The sequence below is a fragment of the Triturus cristatus genome, chromosome 3_1, assembly GCF_964204655.1.
Source record: "Triturus cristatus chromosome 3_1, aTriCri1.1, whole genome shotgun sequence".
Taxonomy (NCBI): Eukaryota; Metazoa; Chordata; class Amphibia; order Caudata; family Salamandridae; genus Triturus; species Triturus cristatus.
In genome coordinates, this window is record NC_140583.1 from 461,732,758 (window position 1) to 461,757,673 (window position 24,916).

A 24,916-nucleotide genomic window follows, 5' to 3' on the forward strand; every position below is an offset into this window, starting at 1 on the left:
GCTAATTCAGTGGCAAGAGTGCTTTAATATGAGTACAGTATATACACAAACAGCAATAGTACAGTGATGCACACTTCTTCTACAAACATCTAAGCAATGAGATGAAATGATCACAGTTTTTACATACCCCAAGCACATTGGACAATTCATTGTGAACGTTATAATGAGATTCCAACAGAGTTATTATACATGACCTGCCACAATTTTGCATTTAGGATATCTTGTGATACTCAAAGATGTGCTCATGACCCCTCACCAAGGGCTATCTGGGTGCATGGCACAGACTGAAGCATCCCACTAGAGATGGCACCTACATGACCTCTCTGTATGCCGACGACCTCTCCTGTATATCCGAGGCCTGCGATCGGTGCCCGAAACACTAGTCCAGACGCTCAATGACTAGGCCGCCCTTTCTGGACTTCGGGTTAATTGGACCAAGTCATGCTTGTTACAGTTTACCCCTTCATATCCTAACCACATCATTGTCCTTAATGATGTCCCAGTGGTGTGGCAACCCAATATATTTCGATATCTAGAGGTCAGGGTGTACCATCAACCCACAGACCTGTTAGAGAGTCATCTTATGAAAGCGACAACCTCCATCGGATCCCAGATGTCGTTCTGGCGCGCGCTCCCACTGTCAGTCATGGGTCGCATAGCTCTACTCAAAATGGTGGTCCTACCCCGCCTGCTTTACTTTTTTACTAACCTGCCTCTATATATTCAGTCCTCCCTTCTTTCACCCATTCGATTGAACTATCAGGGAGTTCATTTGGAACAAATCTTGCTGGAGAGTGGCACTTTCTAAACCGTATTAATCCACTGATCAGGGCGGGCTTGCCGGAGCAAATTTGGAACAAAACTACCTTGCATCTCACCTCTAGTAGGTGGTGAGATGGGTAGTGGGGTTGCAGCTACCAGACACAGCCATGCTGTCACCGGCCTAGACTCTATAGGCGATACTCTGACATTTTCACCCTTGCACCCGCGGATGGCCACTGGAGGCATTACTACTAGAGGTTGCATATAGGTGCTATTGGTGTAGCCTACACATCACACACTCCACTACCCCATATGCGCCAGTGGTGCCCCTGCTGGGCACACTTAGGGGTGGTACCACTACCTTGCCTACGGCGCTCTCTGCTTGGCAGGATGTGGCCTACACACCCTGTGGGATTTTTATTGGGATGGTGCCCTGGTGCCTTATGTGACATTAGTGAAAGAGGAAGCAATACCACCGGGCTACTTCCTTCTGCATGCTTTGATATTCTCAGCATTAAGTGACAGGTGAGGGGACATGTCTAGGGAACCCCCAGCACATCTTACTGTCTAATATCTGCACGTTATGGGGACAGGCAGGCACCTCACACATTCGTTCACGGCTTCCTTGCGCCAGCACACAGCAGCACCATTCACATCTTTGAGGTGACACTGGGAAGACGATTTGTCCCGCCAGAGCACAGACAAAGAGTGAGTCGCCATATTAGAGAGCCCAGTCCTCATTCCTCTGAAAGTCCGCTTCTGCCTCATCCAATACTATATAGTTCAGCGAGCTTACCTCACTCCTGCCAAGATAAACAGATACTTCAGTCGTGCCAATGCCATTTGCCCCAGGTGTCTCCTCCCAGACGCTGACCTCCTTCACATGATATTTACTGGCAATACGTAACGGCCCAACTGGCCGCTTGCAATGGACGAGTAGTACCCTAATAGTGGGAGACGTGCATCTTGGGACTTTTTCATAGGAACTTGACTTGGAGCTACTGGCGGCCAATCGCTTGATCACCAGGTGCTGGAAGTCACCTGAGCCTCCTCCTCTGATAGCCTGGAGACAGTCACTCCAGGTATGGGCCCAGGCTGAGAGTACAGCTCTATAGATAGAAGACACCTTAGGATTATGTAAGATCGCTATTGCTGCTAACTGGGACACTAAGTTACATGATTTTCAACACAAAGAACACCCTGACTCAGATCATTCCGCTAATGCAGTGAGAACAGGAAAGGCAGAGTTCTAAACAAGCTTCATGCAAACGCAATCTCAGTCAAAAACCAACATGCTAGCCCCTCACATAGTCCAAGATTTGTTGGACCAGCTGGTGCGCAATGTACACTCTGTTGCATCTTTTTTGAGGGAATGTGGGAGACGTGGTGGGCAGGGGAGACCCGAGAAGGGCAAAGTTGTTCCTTCGTTTTTGCCCGCCCCTTTCAATACCTTGATGTCTCCAATTCCTGATGATTTCAAAACTAATTTGTGCCTACGCCACATGCCATTGGCCCTGCAGTAGGAACTTCGCGAGCGCCTAGTACCGACTCCTACACACTGAGAAAACCATGCCCACAGCCCTTCAAAGTGATTCTAAACATGGTCATTGTGGCATGGGACACCACTAACTGTGCCATCCTGTGTGCTATTATGCTGCCATAACAAAGGTCTCATGTGATGTGGATATATACTTGGCACTGTACCTGATTCTGAAATCTCAACCCCATACCATGTTTGTGCCTTTTGTATTTTTTTTAAAAACAATATAACATATTCAAAGAGAAAAAAGCATCACTCACCAAGCCTCAAGGATGACCATTTTAAAGCATTTGAGTAGGTCTAAGGAGCCTCAAGGTACTTTTTCATACTGTTGTTTGTAAGTTCCTGTGGAATGTTCCATCGACTCAGATCTGCACCAGAAAAGGATTGGCAGAGTGTTTTTTTATTTACAGAATGTTGCTGTCTCAAATATAAGAGCATATATGTATTCTAGAGTTTCTTTGTTAGCCCTATTATGTCTATTATATATGTTGGGTATAGGAGGAAATTATGATGCACAGCTTTTAATGAATGTATTCATATCTTAGAATGAAGCTGCTATAAGTAGTATCCGGTTGAGTGCTCTGAGTACGGCAGAGATATGTTCTATCCTTTCGAACGCAGTTTCAGTTGGGCTTCGAAGGGGTATGGTAGACCAGAAGGGTGTTGCAGGAGTCTTACTGGAAAGGCATTGCACATACACAGGTATATGAAGAGAGTGAGGAACCTGAAGCTCAGACCTTCTAGGGAGAGAGATAAATAGTAAATAACACTGCGCCAGACCGCGGTCGTTTTTTCACACAGTACCCTATTCCTTGATAGAAGATGGCCTGCAAAGAGTGATTAAAGTCACTGAAACACCACGTTTATGCGAGGCAGAGTACGCCATGTTGGACAGCAGAGATCACAGGGAAAATTACATAAAATATCCAAAATACTTGCTACATGCTTACAGATAGGGTAGAATGAATGTGTGCAGCTACTGATCTATTAACCCCGTTTGATGGTGGTGGTAAATGAACATGCAAAACAGAAACAACAGTTCCCTCAGGGTAACTTCTAAAGTGATTCAGAAATTAGAAAACACATGAATTGTAACTCAAACAAATTTATCCTACAGAAAGCATAGCACACAAACATACCAATTTTATTTCAACAGTAGATAATCTCTTCCACGACAGGTTTTGTGGGAAGCAGATTTTGAATTAGATAGAACGTTCAGACTAAACTGCTGTTATTGTCTTCTTTGTTGCAGCTCTTGGGCTATTGTGACTTCTGGTGCACTCATTTTGATAGCCATTGCACTCATGGCTCGTGTTATGGTGAAACGGAAGCCACCCAAAGATCCACTGTTCTACGGTATGTGTTGGATAGCATGAACAGTAACATGGAATGAGACGAAATGTGGATGTCTTGTCATCACCCTTTAATGTTCAGGCTTAGTAACCTCTTGAACTATATTCCTCAGGCAGCTATGATTTTGCAGGCTCCTCCCAATACGAAAAAGAGCATATCCTCAAATTAAAAGGTGACATGGTTTATAAACCGTGTATCAGCACATGGCTTTCCTGGTTTTAACTAAATTAGGAATCTCTATGTTGAAGAATTCAAACGTAGATAAAACCAATTTTTATTTAGCACCACCTAGCTTTATATATCACATATCTGGCTAAAACAATCAATATCTATAAAAATATATCATTTATTATAAATCAAATGTACATATTTCATAAAAATATTTTAACAATCACATACAATACCTTTATCACTGGCTTCCCCTATTCCCAAAAGACACACAAAACACGGAAAACACATACATAAAATAAATACCAGACAGATTTTGATGGGTAAATTCAGTACAGAACATGTAGCCTTGTAATGTATGTAATCTATTTTTATGTCACAAACACCGATCTATTGACTGCTCCTATAGTGTTTCGGAGACTTCTGTTAATTTACTCTGCTTTCATCAGGGTGAAAAGATATTACATGACTTTTCACAAGTCTACATTTCCACCATGAATTTAAAGTGAAATGTAAATGGTAGAATTACATCCACCATATAAAAACAAAAATCATGTCAATTAAGTAGTCACAAATTTCCAAGAATACTGTTTCACCAACGGAAAGTTACTAATATTACAGCATTCTGTTGTGTCAAAGAAAAATATATCTCAGCTGCAAAAAATGTTCATCCTATATTGATCACATACACCCCCATAAAACGCTCGTTAGTGTTTTTCATACATAATGAAATGCTTTGGCCTATAGTAATCAAGTCCTTAGCCCATTGCAGCATGCAACGACAGGTCCAAACACCACAACTCGTTCCTACTCATTGGAAACTTTCCCCACCAACATCTCTAATAAACTATTATGGGTTTGGCCTGCGACTGCTCCTAGATGAGACACTTGGGCAAAGAAATGTTACAAATCAAGATTCCAGACAATGAAACATTAAGAATCAAGCTCCTTGCAAACAGTTGCAATATGATGTTACACATGTTAACATAACGTACACGGTCAGGCTCCATAGTGGCTTATCACATATTACATCACCCATGACTTCTTCTGTGACATCGAGAACATCACTGCAACATCTTGTATTACCTCGTTGATAAAACCACTTTGCATGGTGGCCGACTGGGGCTTGGAGAGGGGGGTGAGCTACAGTTTTTTTCTGATCATGTATAAAGCCCCACACTGAGAAGAGAAAGAATGGTACAGCAAACTGCATCAATGTATCACAACATAACCTGTGTCATAACACTTCGAGTGGGTTGCTCGGATGTTTTGTATCTTCGCTTGCAGACTCTGCTGCAAACCTATGGCTTTGCCAATATCCAGAAGATACGCTACGTTCATCAGACCGTTATGTCCTTACATGGGAATTGGTAAGGTTCCAAAAGGACATTTTAATAATGGAAGAACTGAACTCTTATTTGAGAGACGCGTTTGCTAAAAGCGTACCATATTTAGATATGCAGTGACTGGTTAAGCAAATATTGTTTTTAAATCTTTTAAATATTAATAGTTGATGGCCAAATGGGAAACAACCTTTACAACACAGTCATTATATCGCACTACCTTTACAAGGCAGTCATTACAATGCAGCATCCTTTACATCGCATGCCATTACAACGCAGCCATTACATCGCATGTCATTATAACGCATGTCATTATAACGCGTGTCATTATAACGCGTGTCATTACAATGCGTCATTACAACGCATCATTACAAAGCATGTCACTAAAACGCATGCCATTACAACACAATATAAGGTATTTAATGGGTAATAGTAATTTTTACCCCTCCCCTATACAACACTTACCCTACTGTTGCACTCACTGGAGTGGGAATAGTAATTTTTACCCCAACACTATCCAACACTTACCCTACTGTTGCACTCACTGGAGTGGGAATAGTAATTTTTAACCCCCCCCAAACTATCCAACACTTACCTTACTGTTGCCCTAAACGTAATATGAGTTGTAATGGTATGCGTTGTAATTGTATTTGTTGTAATGAAATGCGTTGTAAATGTAGTTTCTAAAAATGTGTTGTGATGGCATGCAAAGTAAAATCATGCGTTGTAATGGATGTTGCGATGTAAAAACTGGGATGTAAAGGCATGTGTTGTAAATGTTTGCGCTGTATCGTACTACATTCTGGCCAAATATGTCATCAGTAACTAATATGCAAATGGCTAAGATTGCCTGTGTATTTAATAGCTCGCCTTGAATCAAAATTGATTTATCTAATCATGATAGTTCTTTTTCAAGCATGCAGTACTTCCCTCTAGTGGAAAACGAATACGGACTATCAAAGCAAAAGCTGTTTTTTGAAAAACATGCTGTTCCTACCGGTCAGCTACCTCACATTAATTTGGATTATTAGCATTATCACACTATACTTTGAAGTGTCACATTCTTTAGCAACTCAAATGAAAACAACAGTAGTTGTCAGATTAAAAATGTGTTTTCTAAAATGGGGTATAACTATTAATGTTTAATTAGTTGCAATAACCTAAGGGACTTATTTATGAAAGCCTTGCATAATTTTTGCACTATGTAAAGTGGTACATGCGTGATGCAGAGCTCTCATAAAGATTTATGAAACCACGCAAAGCCACCTTGCGTGACTTTGAGTGACCTCATAAATCATGATTTATGTGACAGCGCAAATCGCCGGTAGACATTCCATGGGCGTTGTGGTGGGTTTTCTCACGCAATACCCATGTAATTTTACAAAGTGATGTAAACCTAGGGAAGCAACCAATCCGTATGCCTCCCAAGGTAAGGCTTAACGAGGAGAAATATCTTTGTCTCCACGTTTTTCCTCTTTCCATGTGTGCTAAATCCCGCAGTACACATAGAAAGAGGAAAATGCCTTGTAGGATTGTTTTTGTTTAGGAAGGTGCCACATTCTGCACAAAAACAAATCCTGACTGCAAGAAAGGCCGCTTGCACCATGGTGCAAGGGTGCCTACATTGGCGCTAGGCTTCCAAAACGGCGCCAGCACAGGCAGAAAGGACAGGAATGCACTGTATTGCTTTAATACAGTGCAGTATACTTTTATGGCATTTTGGTGTAGGGCAGCGCAGCAAGGCACCTTGCAAAATAAAGAATTATATAAACTTCTCACAGAATTTTGTGAACCAAATTGCCTAGAAGAAGTTCTTCCTATTACTCGGACAAAAAAACTGGCAACTCAATACACGGCCAAAGCAGACTCAATGGACTCATATTTAAAACAAATAAAAAGCACCAGCACCGACCCTTTTACGAAACAACAATCCAAGACTACTCTAACCCAGTCTCTGCATTCCTTCCAACAAATTTCCCACAATAATTTATGGGCCTGGTCAAAGCAAGCAGGCCCACCGGCAGCCCCACTGACCCATGTCCACCACAAAACTTCAAGACAATTCTTCTAACAACCTCTGCTGCTTTATCAGTAAGAAGAATCATCAACAATTCCTTAACTACCAGAATATTTCCAGAAGAACTAAAAAGTCCTACATATGTTCATTACTTAAGAAAACAAACCTGGACCTGCTGAACCCCGACAACTACAGACCGATTACAAATGGACCTTCTCTGGGCAAACTGATAGAAAGAGCAGCATTCACCCAGATTACACAATTCATTGAAGATAATGCCATACTTTCAGACTTCCAAATGGGATTCCATCCAGGAAGAGGCCCAGAATCTGTCCTCGTTGCCATCTGGGATGACCTTAAGAACACAGTTGGCTTGAAACAAGGTTGCTACACTAATTCTCTTGGACCTCTCACCTGCCTTTGACACCATGACACACTGATACAAAGACTCTACAAAGTCGGCATTGAGGTGACTGCTCTAGACTGGATCACATCCTACCTTCAAAACAGAACTAATGTCATCCGAACCCCTCCTTTCACATCCAAACCGTACTTTCCAAAGCAGGTGTCCCTCAAGGCTCTATCATCACACCCATATTTTTCAACATCTACATGAAGTCATTACCGGCACTGATCAATCGATTTCTCCTCACATGCTATAACTATGCAAATGACACACAAATACTCCTTCAACTGTAATGCCCCAAAGACATTGGAAACGTACCAATTTTCAGCCGTGAATCAATAGATGACATGGAGCCATCTCAAATTGGAATGCTTCCAAAAAGGAAAATACTCGCGTGTGGCGACTGGAAATATCATGACCCACGCGCCACCTGGCCTGATGGTCTGGGAACACCGCCTAAAGTATCAAAGGAAGTAAGAAACCTCGGAATGAACATGGACTCCAAGCTATCAATGAATGCCCAAGTGGTCAACCTAGCAAGATCAAGCTTTGTTACTGTTAAAACTCTGCGATGCATTTTACCCCATCTGGGATTTACACACAAGGTCCAGGCTATCATCTCTTTTCCTATCCAAACATGATTTTGCCAATAGCCTCTACCATGGATCACCTTTAAACACTATGAAAAGACTACAAAGGATTCAGAACTCTGCTGCTAGACTGCTCTTACATATAAAGCCGCAAGCCCACATTTCCCCACGCCTTGAAAGCCCTACATTTGTTACCGGTTACCAGAAGAGCCACATTCAAGCTGCTTTGTATCTCCCACAAATCGATACATGGAACCGGACCGCTCTTCATCAGGAATAAAATCACCAAATACATTCAACAAAGGAACCTCCAATCTAGAGTGGCACCTCGCCTCAAAATCCCACAGAATAAGAAAAAAAAACATGGGTGGTACATCCTTCTCTGTTCAAGCAGTGAAACTATGGAACTCCTTACCCCCAAACATAAGATCCACAGATAACTACCTTATCTTAAAAAGACTACTCGAGTTGGCTCTTCCCCACATAACCACCATACTCAAACATAATATACAGCATATTCCGCTATATATAAGCATTTATTTGGACTATAGATGTGTACATACATATGTGTATTGCTTTGTATAAATGTGTATAATAATTATGTTTTTAACAATATAGATATTCGTTAGTTCTGCTTTAAAAATGTACATATTACTTACATAACATTATTCTATGTTTTAACATGTATATAAGTGACTGCATAAATAAGTAAATCTTTTATCATAACTATTTATTGACAGTGGCTTCACTATTGGATTGCCAAAAAATAAAAACAAATAGATTGATCTAAAGTACAACGACTCTTGAAAGCTGGTGTTTTATTAAATGCAACTTTAATCTACATATACGACGTGTGTGTGTATGTATGTGTGTGTGTGTGTGTGTGTGTGTGTGTGTGTGTGTGTGTATATATATATATATATATATATATATATATATATCTCAATCACAGACGACTGCCACAACGCCGTACGCCTGCCTTTCAGTGTCGGTGCCCGCTTTGGCAGCATAAGCCACAAATATCCATGAGAATCCAATCCTAAATGAAAGGAAGCGGCACACCGCTTCTGTCCACGAGTAATTTATTTAGTGCAAAAACAACACGTTTCAGCCGAGGCAGCCTTTGTCAAGTTTGCAAACCAAAACAGAAGGAGCCATTAAGTACACATGACATCATGATGAACTAGGAAGAAATCCTTCGGAATTATCACCTGGATCAGAGCGGATTCTAAAGTCCAAAGCTGTGCAGACAATTCTATTTATAAATATAGAATCAAGGAAAATATGTATATATATATATAAAAGTATTATCAGCTAAATATGTGCACAATTATTACAATGCATTGCCCTTTATCTAACCCTATACCTCTCTCAATATATCCTCTACCTCCAATCGCCCACTCATCCCAAACCCCATTCTACTACTACAATCCCCAAAATAACACTTTCTAGACTCTTTCCTACTCTACTCCTCCTTGCACCATCTCATACCTCTTTTACTATTCAGATCTCCCAAGCAAGTCTTGCTAAACCCCTCCTTCTGACTCTTCCCACTCCACCTCCCCTTTACTTATCCCAAAACCCCTCCTACTGCAATGAACTCCAAAAAAAGAAGAAAAAAAAGAAAATTCTAGACCCTTCCCTCTTCTATCCCTCCACTGTTCCTTTTCAATCCAAATAGCAGACTGACATGTCCACCGCTCAAATGCATATTTCCCTATACTAATTCCCCACTAATCCTGTTTAGGTTCTGGAGTAGCGCTCTACTTGCTGAAAAGCGCTTCAACAGCGGTAGCAAGTGCTATATAAATGCAAACCTTTTCCTCTTCTATCCCTCCACTATCCTTCTCAATCAGAATAACAGACTTAACATGTCCACCATTCATTTCAAAACGGTCAAATCTGTGTATTACTGCAGTACTGTTATATTTCTACTTGTAATGTATTTATGTGTGTTTTTTTCTTTCTACCAGTTTATGCAGTATTTTCATTCACTAGTGTTGTGGACCTAATAATAGGCCTTGAACAGGATGGAATTATTGATGGATTCATGACCATTTACTTAAAAGAGGTAACTAATGCGCCTTAAAGCTGCTGTGTGAAATTATGAGCGCTTATGACGGACTGCATAAGATACCATAATGATTCACACTTGTTATTAAACGTACCCTGTAAGGTGTTAGGCACAATTCTAAAGAATGTGTCTTGATACTGTTTATATTGCGCACCTTTGCCTGTTTAACCAGTTAAAGATGGTATTTCAATTTCACCAATCTTTAGAAATATTCACACTCATATTTTTATGTCACGGTTACAGTAACTTAAAAAGAAATCAGCTGCTATTTTCACTTTTTATCCATTTCCCACCCCCATCCTTCATAGAGAATTTAATATGAATCATTGCCAATCTCCGATATCAACCATATCCCACAATGTCCTCTTACAAAGAACATAGTCCTAGGATTGGCATGCCCAACTAAATCTACTCGCCACTCTGCCAATGCCTCAATAACACCAGGTGTCAAGTGGGTTTGCAAGGAATGTGTTAGAAAGGGCTGCCTTTTGCTTCAGGCACCATTATGTCCCCCACATGTCTGAAACTGAAACCAGGTGTCTGAAAGCCTTGATACCTTTGCTGCGGGGCTAGTCTGGCCAAACACTCTGGAGACACCCTCTGCAAAGCCAAAGTGGAAGGCAGTTGGCAGTATGGATAAGTATCATTTTTGTCGAAATAACGCACATGCATACAGCGCTAGAAAAAACAATTACTTTAATTATGACTGACAGTAAACGGTGCCTGCAACCCAGAACTGCAAAATACACGAACTATACCACTTCTTTCGGTATGTTACTCTGATGCCCTAATCTTGTCCAAAGGATTGCACGTATATGGCAATATGTGAGTGTTTCACTCAATGTTTGACACTTTCATTAATTCAATGATCAAGTTGTTGGGTTGATGCATTAATCTAATTTGTTATTGTGCAGTTAAATTTTTCTTTAAGGTATGTTTACCCAAAGCATGTCGTCATGGTTCACATGATGCATAGTTTTCTTCATTTATTGATGATATGTCATCGTAATTTAATAATTACACCTTACATAGCCCTGTTTGATTGCAGGTTGGGCCCAATATATATATATATATATATATATATATATATATATATATATATATATATATATACATTTGTGTTTCACATTTCATTCATTTTCACGTGCCATTTATCAATTTGTATAGAAATAGGAGATCTGTATCAAGAAGATAGAACAAGCATTGGCATAGCCAATAGGTCTTGCCTTTGGGACCTTATAAAGTGTTTAGTTATCCAGCACAATATCCTTGGCGCCACAACATCAAGTGTTGCATGGCTAAACACTTATAAGGTCCCAAAGGCGAGACCTATTGGCTATGCCAATGCTTGTTAACGGTGCCTCGTAACGGGTTTCTATTGGGCTCTGTTTTGTGCCCTGACACAGGCGGTCCATTTTTTTCCGGACTTAGTGACAGCAGGCACATCGATGTGCACGTGCTCACTGTGCTCACTTCTCACTAGTGGAGAATTTACGGCGTGACGTCATGTCAGGTGAGAGTTGAAAGGGGAAGGGAAATCCTTAAGAGTCATTTTCTCTCTGGATTTCCCTTCTGTTTTTGAAACTCAGGAGCAGCAACATTGTCGTGGTGTCACCAGGACTTTAAGTCGAAGCTTATTCAATATTTTATACAAGCTATAGTTGCTGCTGATTTATCTTATATAGTTATCAACCATTGACAAAGCCAATGTGACTTGTAGGTAAGATGTTACTTGTTGTAGCATATATCTGGATGCAATGACCGAAATAGCAAAATACAAGTCGGGCGGCACACTATGATGAACACAGATTTTTAGCTTACGCGTTTTTTCAGCCACGCCCTTAATTCCATTGATCATGCCCCTTAGAGAGACCCCCCTGTTTTTTCATCCAACTTAAAGCCCTGGGTATACACACCACACAAGTTACTGTCAAAGGCAAGATGGGAATTTGGTAAGAAGCTCCACTTTATTTAATGGTGCATACTGGAAGGGATTTCTTCCCAGTGAAAAAGATCTTCTCCTCTGACAAAGACAAATATGCCCACTTCATGTACATAACAAGGTAGATAAGAGAGGGAAAGGGGTCCAGGAAGTCTAGGGTAGGATATGAAAGAAGAAGAAGAAACCAATGAGGGACTAAGGGCATGAAAGAGAGGGGATGGTAATATAGGATGGAATATGGATAAGAGGGACAGGAAGCAAGTATTGGGGGGGAGGGAAAATAAGGGATGAAAGAGAGAGAGAAGAATATGGGTCCCAGTGAATAGACAGAACTCCAGCATGGGTGTATAAGAATAAAAGAGTGATGGGAATCCATTTTAAAAGTACTATAGAGGAAAGAGATAGAGCAATAGGAAGCCTGCATGAGGGATAGGGAAAATGTAGAGAATAATAGAAAGGGAGTGCACAAAGAGAGAGGAACCCATCCTGTGGGACACGACAGAGACAGAGAAGTGGAGAGAGAGAAAGAGTCAGAGAAGAGGAGAGGAGAGAGAGGAAGAGAGAGAGATATGGTGCAAACAAGAAAAAGCGAGTGAGATAACGAGAATGAGAGAGGGAGTATAAGGTGTATGTGTGTGTGTGTGTGTCCGTGTGCGTGTGTGCGTGTGTCCGTGTGTCCGTGTGTCCAGGTTCAGTCAGAGCAATAAACGGAGATGGGGCAGAGGGAACGAGAGATAGAGGTGGAGAGAGAAATAGAGAAGAAGGAAACATGGGGCATTGAGGGGGCGAGAGTACCGGAGAGAGAGAAACAACAGGAACCATGAAGAGGAGTGGGGTACCAGTGTTGAGCTCAGAAAGAGGGGAGTGATTGTGGTGAAGTGAGTCTCCGAGAGCTCAAGAGGGGGTGTTGCAGCTGCAGTGTGTCTAGGTACGAGATGGAAGGGAATTAAAAGAGAATCCGGACATCGCACTGCTTACCGTCCAAGAGACAACATCGTTTCCTGTATGTAGCTCACGGATGGAGTAAGACGAGTAGAAACTCTGCTCTAAATAGCAGGTGTGCACTATGGGGCACTGGGGTGAAGCCGGAGACCCGCCAGGCTCAGAGGCAGGCAGGGGCTGCAGTAGCCATCAGTTGGAGATGTATGTTTGTTGTACGTTATGGGTCTGCTTCCCATGTGGAACCAGGTGAGAAATCTACAGGTGTGGTGATTCAAACCTGTGGTGTTACACTTTCCACTGTGTTTCTGTCCACTTGTAGTTATTGCTCGTATTTTAAGCGCCGTAAGCCCCGTTTGGGGGTTTTGGCGACAATAGCTGCCGCTTTCCAGAGTTTAGGGGCTCTGCATTTACCAGCCTTGCCGCTGGCGTGTCAATTTGCATTTCCTGCCCACACGTGTTCTTTCGAGAATCATCCTAAAACTCCTCTAGGCGCTATCTAAAAAGCGACATCCGACTGCTCAGGATCAGGATTGTCATGTTCGATGGTTGCCAAGAACTATTCTCTCCTTGGTAAGAGGACATTCTAGTGCCACTGTCAACTAGCTGATACAAAAAGGCCAACATACCCGGTGGGGGTGTTCAGAATCAGTCTGACACCAATCCTACAGTGTATGCTGTCCAAACGTGCAGATCCTGTATCGGTTTTGTAGGAACTACAAAACCGGGGTACACAACCTTTACCATCCACAACAGAAAGCTGTGGGAAGATTGTGCTTCGTTTAATAATATTGGCTAGTCTGTAAAGGAAGCTCTGGGAGTGCCCCTCAAGGACCTACAGGTGGTTAATGATTTTGAAGCTGAGATTGTTATGGCCTATCTCAAACATGAATTTTATATAGTCTGTTATAGCCCTAAAATCAACAATCCACAGTAGGATGCACAAAAGTGTCTACAAAGCTCATACATGTCAGAACCTGCCTAGAGCATATGTTTTTTGTTAGAACCAGACAAAGTTTTGAAATAGTGAAGACAGTGGCACAATTTAATAAGGGAAAAAATGTCCATCCAGATATGATTCAAGTGTTGTCAAACAAAATTCGGAGAGAAAAGCGTGTGTGCATCATTCAGTTGAAAAATATACAATGCAGTGATTGTTTAGTCCACTGAAAGCGGATTTAAAATGCTGCTCCATTTTTTATTTATTACTTATTTTTACATTGTTACTTACTTATGGGAGAGGCTGGGTGAATCTCATTCTAAGGTAGGTCCTAGATACATTTGAGTAGCAAACTTTCTATACATGTTGCTTAAAGAGAGAACAGCTGGAATACAGCCCGTAGCTCTGACATATTTGACGTTTTGTATTCCACTAAAGATGCTGTAATGTAATAGCCTGCTGTGCATATCCAACCTGTGCTTCAACATGTGGGTACCTACAACAAATAAATATTCAAACATGTACAAGTTTACAACATAAAGGACCTAGCTCTACATCCAGCAATCAGCTTGCAATTAATTATGTCTTAGAGCTTTTAGTGCAATATTGTTACAGTATTAAAGGATATGTAATATATTACATATATATATATATATGGTCTTTGAATGCCACAAGTCTCCTAACCAAACGAAGTTATAGAAGAGGTTGAGAGGGTGTTTCGATTGAGCCCCTTTGACTTGTAGACCAATTAATTGCTAAACAAGTGACTCTATGATAAGGGGTCTATCATCAGCAAACTCATAAATGTAACAGATGTCCTACTATATATACAAAATGAAATCCACGCAACAACTCCATCAACAAGAAGCCTTGTCACAAAAACAATGTAAATGGTGTGTTTCTGGTTATCATTTATTTTATTTTCATAAAATAACCTTGCATTTAAAAAATGTCTCTCATTTCATGGGCTGTACAAATGGAAAACATGGCTGATGCTGTTCTAAGGAAGGTTTATTGCAATAATAGTGGGGATGGAAGTTTTAGAAGTGGAGAAGCTCTGTTTAGAATGACCCAAGTTGAAAAAAAAGCCTTTTGAAAGAACTCAAATGATGGAATGGTTGTCTGGGGATGAAACGCATTCGCTCCACTAGGCCACTAAAAAGCATTTTGAAAAATGGCCAACTATCGTTAACGCACAAACATATTATCAATGTAAGACAGGCATGATAAGTTTTCAGGATCTTCCTAAATATAATAATGACACGCAGTACATGTTGACTGCCTTAGAAGTATTGTCCTGTACAGCTCTGCAGACATGCTATGAGACAAGACAGGTCTTAGCGTCACCGAGGCCTTTAAGGCCATATTCAGCAAGGGAAGAACCCCTCAAAAACTATATATGGACGATGGACTAAAACAACAGTAAATTCATCATTTTATTACACAATAGAAGGTGAAGATTGTGGCAATGGTTGTTTCAATAAAGGCCAAAACGGGTGAACCTTGGCCTAAGTATTTCAGTACCTTTTTTCCCCATATTCCAACCTAGAATAGGTATTGAGAGGGTGGGGTTCAAATAATATCGGGATAATTACTCTTTTCTAGTATTTTCCCTTTTTCTGGTTCATTTCCATCTACTTTTGTCTTTCCTGCCATTGCTTTGTACAGCCTGTCCCTTTTTAGGTCTTGCGCCTAGCGTTGCAGTGCGCACCACTGCTCGCGCAGCGAGACTTCATGTAGGAGCTTCTGAAAGCTGACCACACACTTGTGCGTGTGGTTTTGTTATCGTTGCAGGCTATTGCGTGCATCTTTCTAGCAAAGACAGCATGCAATTGGGAAAATGCGGGTGCATGTCCCGCATTTGCCCCACCCATGGCCTATTGGTGTCTGTTACCCGCACGGCCGACATCTGTTTTGCATTATCGTGCCCGGTAATGCAAAACAGATGTCTCACTGTGGCGCGGACGCGCAGCACTTGCGTGCTTGTTTACAGGGTCTGTGCCTCTGTAGCTGAGTTTACGCACCCTGGGCCTAAAGCCCCTCCCTCCTCGTACTGGAACGTGTACAAAGTGCTATAAAACGCCACACGCCCACCAGCACCCAACACCCACCTCTCCCTCCACCGCCCCCTCATGTGGTTTTTGGGCGCACTCATTGAGTGCCCTTTGGCAGGAAAGAGAACGGGGAAGAAGGAAGACAGGAGGTCTTGCCCAGGATAATTCCCTTTAGGTGGCAACGCCGAGATTGGAACTAGAGTGGTCGGTGGAGGGGAGAGGTGGGTGTTGGGTGCTGGTGGGCGTGTGGCGTTTTATAGCACTTTGTACACGTTCCAGTACGAGAAGGGAGGGGCTTTAGGCCCAGGGTGCGTAAACCCAGCTACAGAGGCACAGACCCTGTAAACAAGCACGCAAGTGCTGCACGTCCGCGCCACAGTGAGACATCTGTTTTGCATTACCGGGCACGATAATGCAAAACAGATGTCGGCCGTGCGGGTAACAGACACCAATAGGCCATGGGTGGGGCAAATGCGGGACATGCACCCGCATTTTCCCAATTGCATGCTGTCTTTGCTAGAAAGATGCACGCAATAGCCTGCAACGATAACAAAACCACACGCACAAGTGTGTGGTCAGCTTTCAGAAGCTCCTACATGAAGTCTCGCTGCGCGAGCAGTGGTGCGCACTGCAACGCTAGGCGCAAGACCTAAAAAGGGACAGGCTGTACAAAGCAATGGCAGGAAAGACAAAAGTAGATGGAAATGAACCAGAAAAAGGGAAAATACTAGAAAAGAGTAATTATCCCGATATTATTTGAACCCCACCCTCTCAATACCTATTCTAGGTTGGAATATGGGGAAAAAAGGTACTGAAATACTTAGGCCAAGGTTCACCCGTTTTGGCCTTTATTGAAACAACCATTGCCACAATCTTCACCTTCTATTGTGTAATAAAATGATGAATTTACTGTTGTTTTAGTCCATCGTCCATATATAGTTTTTGAGGGGTTCTTCCCTTGCTGAATATGGCCTTAAAGGCCTCGGTGACGCTAAGACCTGTCTTGTCTCATAGCATGTCTGCAGAGCTGTACAGGACAATACTTCTAAGGCAGTCAACATGTACTGCGTGTCATTATTATATTTAGGAAGATCCTGAAGACTTATCATGCCTGTCTTACATTGATAATATGTTTGTGCGTTAACGATAGTTGGCCATTTTTTAAAATGCTTTTTAGTGGCCTAGTGGAGCGAATGCGTTTCATCCCCAGACAACCATTCCATCATTTGAGTTCTTTCAAAAGGCTTTTTTTCAACTTGGGTCATTCTAAACAGAGCTTCTCCACTTCTAAAACTTCCATCCCCACTATTATTGCAATAAACCTTCCTTAGAACAGCATCAGCCATGTTTTCCATTTGTACAGCCCATGAAATGAGAGACATTTTTTAAATGCAAGGTTATTTTATGAAAATAAAATAAATGATAACCAGAAACACACCATTTACATTGTTTTTGTGACAAGGCTTCTTGCTGATGGAGTTGTTGCGTGGATTTCATTTTGTATATATAGTAGGACATCTGTTACATTTATGAGTTTGCTGATGATAGACCCCTTATCATAGAGTCACTTGTTTTGCAATTAATTGGTCTACAAGTCAAAGGTGCTCAATCGAAACACCCTCTCAACCTCTTCTATAACTTCGTTTGGTTAGGAGACTTGTGGCATTCAAAGACCATATATATATATATATATGTAATATATTACATATCCTTTAATACTGTAACAATATTGCACTAAAAGCTCGAAGACATAATTAATTGCAAGCTGATTGCTGGATGTAGAGCTAGGTCCTTTATGTTGTAAACTTGTACATGTTTGAATATTTATTTGTTGTAGGTACCCACATGTTGAAGCACAGGTTGGATATGCACAGCAGGCTATTACATTACAGCATCTTTAGTGGAATACAAAACGTCAAATATGTCAGAGCTACGGGCTGTATTCCAGCTGTTCTCTCTTTAAGCAACATGTATAGTAAGTTTGCTACTCAAATGTATCTAGGACCTACCTTAGAATGAGATTCACACAGCCTCTCCCATAAGTAAGTAACAATGTAAAAATAAGTAATAAATAAAAAATGGAGCAGCATTTTAAATCCGCTTTCAGTGGACTAAACAATCACTGCATTGTATATTTTTCAACTGAATGATGCACACACGCTTTTCTCTCCGAATTTTGTTTGACAACACTTGAATCATATCTGGATGGACATTTTTTCCCTTATTAAATTGTGCCACTGTCTTCACTATTTCAAAACTTTGTCTGGTTCTAACAAAAAACATATGCTCTAGGCAGGTTTTGACATGTATGAGCTTTGTAGACACTTTTGTGCATCCTACTGTGGATTGTTGATTTTAGGGCTATAACAGACTATATAAAATTCATGTTTGAGATAGGCATTAACAATCTCAGCTTCAAAATCATTAACCACCTGTAGGTCCTTGAGGGGCACTCCCAGAGCTTCCTTTACAGACTAGCCAATATTATTAAACGAAGCACAATCTTCCCACAGCTTTCTGTTGTGGATGGCAGAACGTTCAGTCTGTGTTGAACAGCATAAGCAATAAAAATTGCCCACATGATTTTTATGGTTGCCTTCTGCAGTTCAAAAAAGAAAGAAAGACAATCTTCTAGTAAACATTGTAAATATACCCACATACACAGTTTAACTCCTTAATAAAGACCTTTACTCACTGCAGAACATTCTGCATGTTCAGAGGCAATTCTCACAACTTGAAAGTTTAGATCCATGGATGCATAAACACCATGAGAGTTTGGACGCAACTCATGTACGACAACCACATCAGGAGTCAGTTCATCTAAAAACCCATAACTTCATATACCTTTTAGTTAAAAGGTTTTATAGATTCTTCTACACCTTCCATTCCAGAAATATCATTTTTAGATGGTATTTTGTTACTGGGGGTATTGTTACAGGTGCTGTCTTTAATAGGAGATATCCTGTTGGGGTAAATCATTAAGGGCCTGATTTAGATATCGGCGGACAGGTTACTCCCTCACAACAGGGACGGATTTCCCATCCACTGAAATCTAAATCCCATAGGATATTCTAGGATTTATACTTTGGTGGACGGGTTATTCGTTGTGGCTGAGTAACCCATCCGCTGATATCTAAATCAGACCCTAAGTCTAGTATTTGTTAAATTCTGACTGAGTTCTTCATCACACCTGCGACTTTGTGGCCCGCATATTTAGAACAATTCTGTTGTGTATCCTCTTCTTTAGGCATTGGTGTCACATTGCAGTAATATTTATCAGTAGTTGTTGGGCGCAAAAAGTCTTCTGCATGGTAATGGTTGTGTACCCCTGTTGTGTAGTTCCTACAAAACCGATACAGGATCTGCACGTTTGGACAGCATAAACTGTAGGATTGGTGTCAGACTGATTCTGAACACCCCCACCGGGTATGTTGGCCTTTTTGTATCAGCTAGTTGACAGTGCCACTATAATGTCCTCTTACCAAGGAGAGAATAGTTCTTGGCAACCATCGAACATGACAATCCTGATCCTTCAGGACCATGGAAACAATCTGTCACTTTTCGCTCAGTCACACGTGCTTACTTAGTCTGTCTTGGAGAGATATGCAGAATATCCAGGCTGGGCGTTTTCAATAAGTATTTATTAAACAGTTGTTATTCTGGTGTAAAATCGATGAGCTGCAACAACCATTAGCCAGAAACTGATATAAATGATTAGAAGCACTATGAAAGTAAAAGGATGATCGAGTTCTACCATCTTGCAATAATCATGAATACATATGAGTATATAAAATACATGACAATAATAAGATGCGTACTCCTACGATGCCTCCCTAACTAGATGTACCTAAGTGTACCTAGCATGTGTGTAGGTGTTAAGCCAAGAATCCCTCCAGGATAAAGTCAATCCCATTACCTGGATTGAGAGACGGTGGACGCCCGTCCTGGTCTCGGGTTGGACACCCCGCAAGGGATGTTAGACCACTGCGAGCTGGAGTATCTGCATGCAGGAACCTCAGCGTCTTTGGGCAGTGTGTCGGCCTGGAAGTCCTGGTCTCCTCTGTCTGTTTTAGCAAGATGTGAAGTATATATACCCATAGGTCTCCCCAGAGGTCTTACATCGCTGTATTACTGTGTCGGACCAAGGATGACATTGGTCATGAACTTTATACATAGATATTATACAGGAGATGGTTGTCCTTCTGTGCTTCCAAGAACCCTCATGGATAATGTATAAGATTTTGCACTAGGGAAAACCTGTGTTCTGTATGCAGTGTAGTAGCTAGGTAAAAGGTCAGTCCCTGCAAACCGTTATAAGTGTAATGTAGGGAAGAATATAGTTAAAGGGTTATGGAGTTTTACCTGGGCATATATCCGGGTACCTATATGGAATATAACACCCAATCCTCTTCCGAATGGATGACCTAGTAAAATTCTAAACGTGCTACTAGGCTGACTAGATACTGGTACGCAAATAGCTACAAAAACATTAGTTTTTGGTTAAAAATAAAACCTCAAAAAAAAAAAATATATATATATTTTTAATAAAAAAAAGTTTATAAAAAGGAAATTGTCACTCAAGCCATAGCTCTAATGTTTTGTAGGTATAGTTCGAACTACTACAAGCATTTAAAAGCCATGCATGCCCAAAAACAATGTCAATTTTGTATTGGAGTTCCAATTTCAGTTTGTTTTTCAAAAAGTCGAATTTCTCCCACAACACGGCGGGCCAAATGAGGCAAATGTATGTGTCCTGGCTGGTAGATGCAACATTATCGTTGCCTGCGTCCGCAGATGACGGTCTCTGTAACACCTCGCAGATTATGTCAATTGAGCACAGATGATCTTCTGTACTGTCCACAGCCGATGCTGGGGCAGCCTGAGTGCCATCCACGGCCTGAGTGTCAGAGGAGGAGCCAATGTGCATGCCAACAGGAGCCAATACTACCTGTGGTGGCTCTAGGAATGCCGACATCAACATTGGAATACGCTGGGGACACTGCAGAACATGGGCCATTATCGGGTCCAGTAAAGCATCAACGTCCGGTTGCGCACATGATGGGAGTGTCAGACAGAGATCCAACACGCATTCTTCTCCGCAAAACCGGCATCGGAGGACAGGTAAGATACAGTCCATGCAGACTGGTCTAAATGACAGGAACCAAGACGCACTTAGTTCACTCAGGCGAGGTGTGCCTAGATGTTGTACCTTGCGATCACGGTGGTGACTGGGACGTCCATGGCGTAGCAGAAAAATAACAATCATGATACCTGCTATTAGGAACAGGATCAGCTGCAGTCCTCCAAAAAATGCTTCCAAATACGGAGTGTATAAAATTTGGTATAACTCCGAGAACTGTCTGAAAGGTGTTTAATAGTCCAGAACCTATGGTCTTGAATAGGTGGAGGAGGCCTGTTATATCAGACATTTTAAAGATAAGATTTACCATTTCTGCGAAATGGAAGGGGCAGTTCGTACGTATGAGTGCCTGTATCTCTGCTGATAACCTTGCGATTTGGAGATCAAAAGTCTCTCGAGCGGAGGATAAGGACATGGACATTTGTAAAAGCATGGCTTTCATTCTGCTCAAAGCATCAAACCGTATTAATGAAGCATTTAGCGAAGGCCATAACGGCGCCTCCCTGACTGTATGTGTTGGTGGAAACAATACTTGCATACAACATGTAAACCTGAAGCTCACGGTTACCAGATATGCGATGCCCGGAAGCATCCTTTATCGTTCAGCCTCAAGTAACTCCCATTCGAAAGTAGCCTGAACACTGGAGTGATCACGGCTGCTGGTGCACCCCTCAAGTGACCGGATGAGTTCGCTACTGAATTGTTACAGGCCCCATGCAGCATTATATCCTGACATATGAGTGATCCACTTAAAGTGTTCTCACAGTTTGTACTGCTTAAAAACACTTCTCTATCCCCACTCCGGCATCGAAATCTGTACGGAATTCCCAAGATTCCTTGATAAATTCCCTACCCATTTCTTCATATCTGCCTGCCTGCTTTTGTTCAAGGCGATATTGAAATTGAAAAGTAGTGACCGGTAGAGTTATGTGACCATGAATAGACCACTCTGTGGACGGTGATTCTGCCACTGTAAAGGCTAATGTATCCAGTTTTTCAGTGCGCAGCATTGAATATTTTGCTCGCCATTGTGCCATTTCTATCTGTTTTTCTGTTAGGCTGTATGAAGAAAACAGAGATGTACTGTTGATGAAACGCCAAGGCACATAGCCTGCGCACAAAGATTGCAGAGTCCAGCTTAACAAAATAATAGAATGGAATTGTGACTGCCCGTGTTGTAATATGGACAAATCCTGTTCTAGTATATCTATTGCAGAAGATACAATGTTGCCCAGTGAATATATCCTGCAGGTTAGTGTAATTAAACCATTGTCAACCACGGCTTGAGCTTTCTCTAGTTTTATACGATCTATTTCATGTAATCTCTCCGTGGCCTCTTGTTGGGATATTTTCCAGATTTCATTATAGACCGCATAATAGAAACATTTTGGCGTGGGTTTCTAGGACCCAATAAAAAATCCCGTAGGTCCACATCCTTTGTAAGTAAGGATAAGCGTTGTTTGACCTGTGACAGTGTTGAGGTTTTTAGCCAATCCTTCCCAACACTGTATGATGTCATTACCCCTGGATGTTCTCACTGTACATAGCATGGATACGGCCTGTGGATATTAAACCCTTTGGTTTTTCCCACAAATCTTTCCTGACATCTATTGGTGTCTGTGGGCCAAATCAACCATCCCTTCCAATCGGGGTCTGATCTATTGTATTGCATCATGTTATCTAATGTAATCCTTTTTGTGATGTTATGTTACCCTCGGTGTGTGATGGTGTGGGCATCCGAGGTGTATTCAAGTCTTTGTTCTTGGCTGTTCCAAGACAGGGCGTTTGTTACACGGTGTCATTCAAAAACATGATTTGCTGGGGAATGAGGAATGCTCTAAATAGTGCTTCTGTTCCCTGGACCTAGCAGTCTCTAATACCCCAGACAGATTTTAAGTCTATAGTATCCTTCCATAAGTCAAAACCTTGTTCAAACAACTGGGTAGTAAAAGAAGCAGAGTAAATCTGTTTGGTGTTTGTCAACATATTTATCTGTGCTGGTGTTGGTGCAACCTTACAATAATATGAGGCTGGGTTTGATGCGTTAAACCCTGAAAAATATGGACATTTCTGTGCAAATGTCTTTAAACTGCTTTTCAGCGGTGTTGGGCAATGTTCCTACTGGTGGTAGGTAAAATCATTACTGGGATTAGCAGAATTATGCAGAAAATGATGGCCATAATGTTGATAGCAATGCATTGTTTCAAAATCTGATGTGTCTTCCAACATTTCACTATTAGAAAAGGCAGCAGATTTTTCTAAATCAGGCAACATATTATTTACAGTTTCATAATCCCAATCATCGGCAAATGTACTGGAGGTAATGATATCACTCAATGATATTTTAAATAAATGTGGAATTTTAAAAAGTAATTTCGGACCAAACATATCGTAACTAACCTTGTCCCACACTATACCATCAGGTTTAGGAACTGCTGTAATGTTCACTGATGATAAGTCTCTTTGTTCACGATGTGATGATATGTAAGTTTTCAGAATCAGATTCACTTTTTGTGTTCCATTTATAAGCATGCTAAAATCAATTACTAAGCCTATCCAGAAAAGAAAGAAAAGTAGCCCGGTAAATACCCAGAGTTCTATCCAAGGTGATACAAGGTAAGTCTTTTTAAGAAAGTTCAGAAAGTCTTTAATTTGCTGCTTGCGTGTTTTTCGGGATGGCATCATTTCAGGTTCACTTGGATCCAATGAAAAGGTATCAAAGTCTATGAAGTAGCCAGATGCTGTTCAATCAATTTTCGGTATTTCCGCAGTCCTGTGGAAACAGTAACTTGCTCTTGTTGAGGCATGTTGATGTAGACATCTGTGTTTGGTCAAATTGAAATTTGTTTTTCGTTCTGATTTTGATTCTGATCATAAACTTCAGTTTCAAGGGGAACAAGTTTCATGGCATTATTGCATAGTCCATCATTCCATGCATGGGACTCTTCAAACGTGATGAGTCTTTCTGTTTCAACTTCCTGTATGGTAGCTAGCGGAGGGCGTCGGCTACTCTGTAGTCCATGAGGCCTACTATTCAGTATCGGCCGCATAATGTGGTTTGATTAGGTTGATTGAGACAAATCTTTTCTCCTTTTTTCCAGCAAGAGGCAGCAGAAGTACAGTTCTTGTTCCTTCATCGGCCAGGACAGGTACAGGCTTTCTGTATGATGGGCCTAAATATTGTTTGTCTGCAATTTTCTCTCTGACCAGATCCCCAACTTTAGGGACCCAGACAGGTTTTGCCGTGACTGACTTGACTTCCCCAGTGGCGGTCCGCTTTACCTGGACATTGCTTTGTAGTTCCCTGGATTCATTCAGATCCTGTAAAACAGCCAAACGTTTATGGGTGTCAAAAGGTTTTTCATCCGCCACTGTGGCTTCACAATCAAGATCAGGTACCCACATTCTCGTCCCAAATAGGACATGATAAGGAGTTACACCTCCTAGAGAACTTCATAGCATATTATTCAATGTTTATTGAACTTCATACAAATGTTTTACCCAACTCTCACCCGTGCCTAATACTCTAGCTGTTAAAGACTGCTTTAAGTCCCGGTTTTTCCTATCCACTACCTAATTTCCCTCAGGATGGTATGGAAAGGAGTACCACAATGCTACACCCATACCTCCCATGGCTTCCTTGTA

General features: G+C 41.4%; 1 protein-coding gene across 2 annotated transcripts in view; it reads left to right on the forward strand.

Moving 5' to 3' along the window:
- Positions 1 to 24,916, forward strand: part of TM6SF1 (transmembrane 6 superfamily member 1) — a 507,967-nt gene that overhangs the window by 135,798 nt on the left and 347,253 nt on the right. For both annotated transcript variants that reach the window (XM_085644277.1, XM_085644276.1), the window contains exons 2-3: positions 3,558 to 3,661; positions 10,156 to 10,253. In XM_085644277.1, coding sequence (XP_085500403.1) covers positions 3,558 to 3,661; positions 10,156 to 10,253 — 202 coding nt within the window. The remainder of the gene's footprint in view (positions 1 to 3,557; positions 3,662 to 10,155; positions 10,254 to 24,916) is intronic.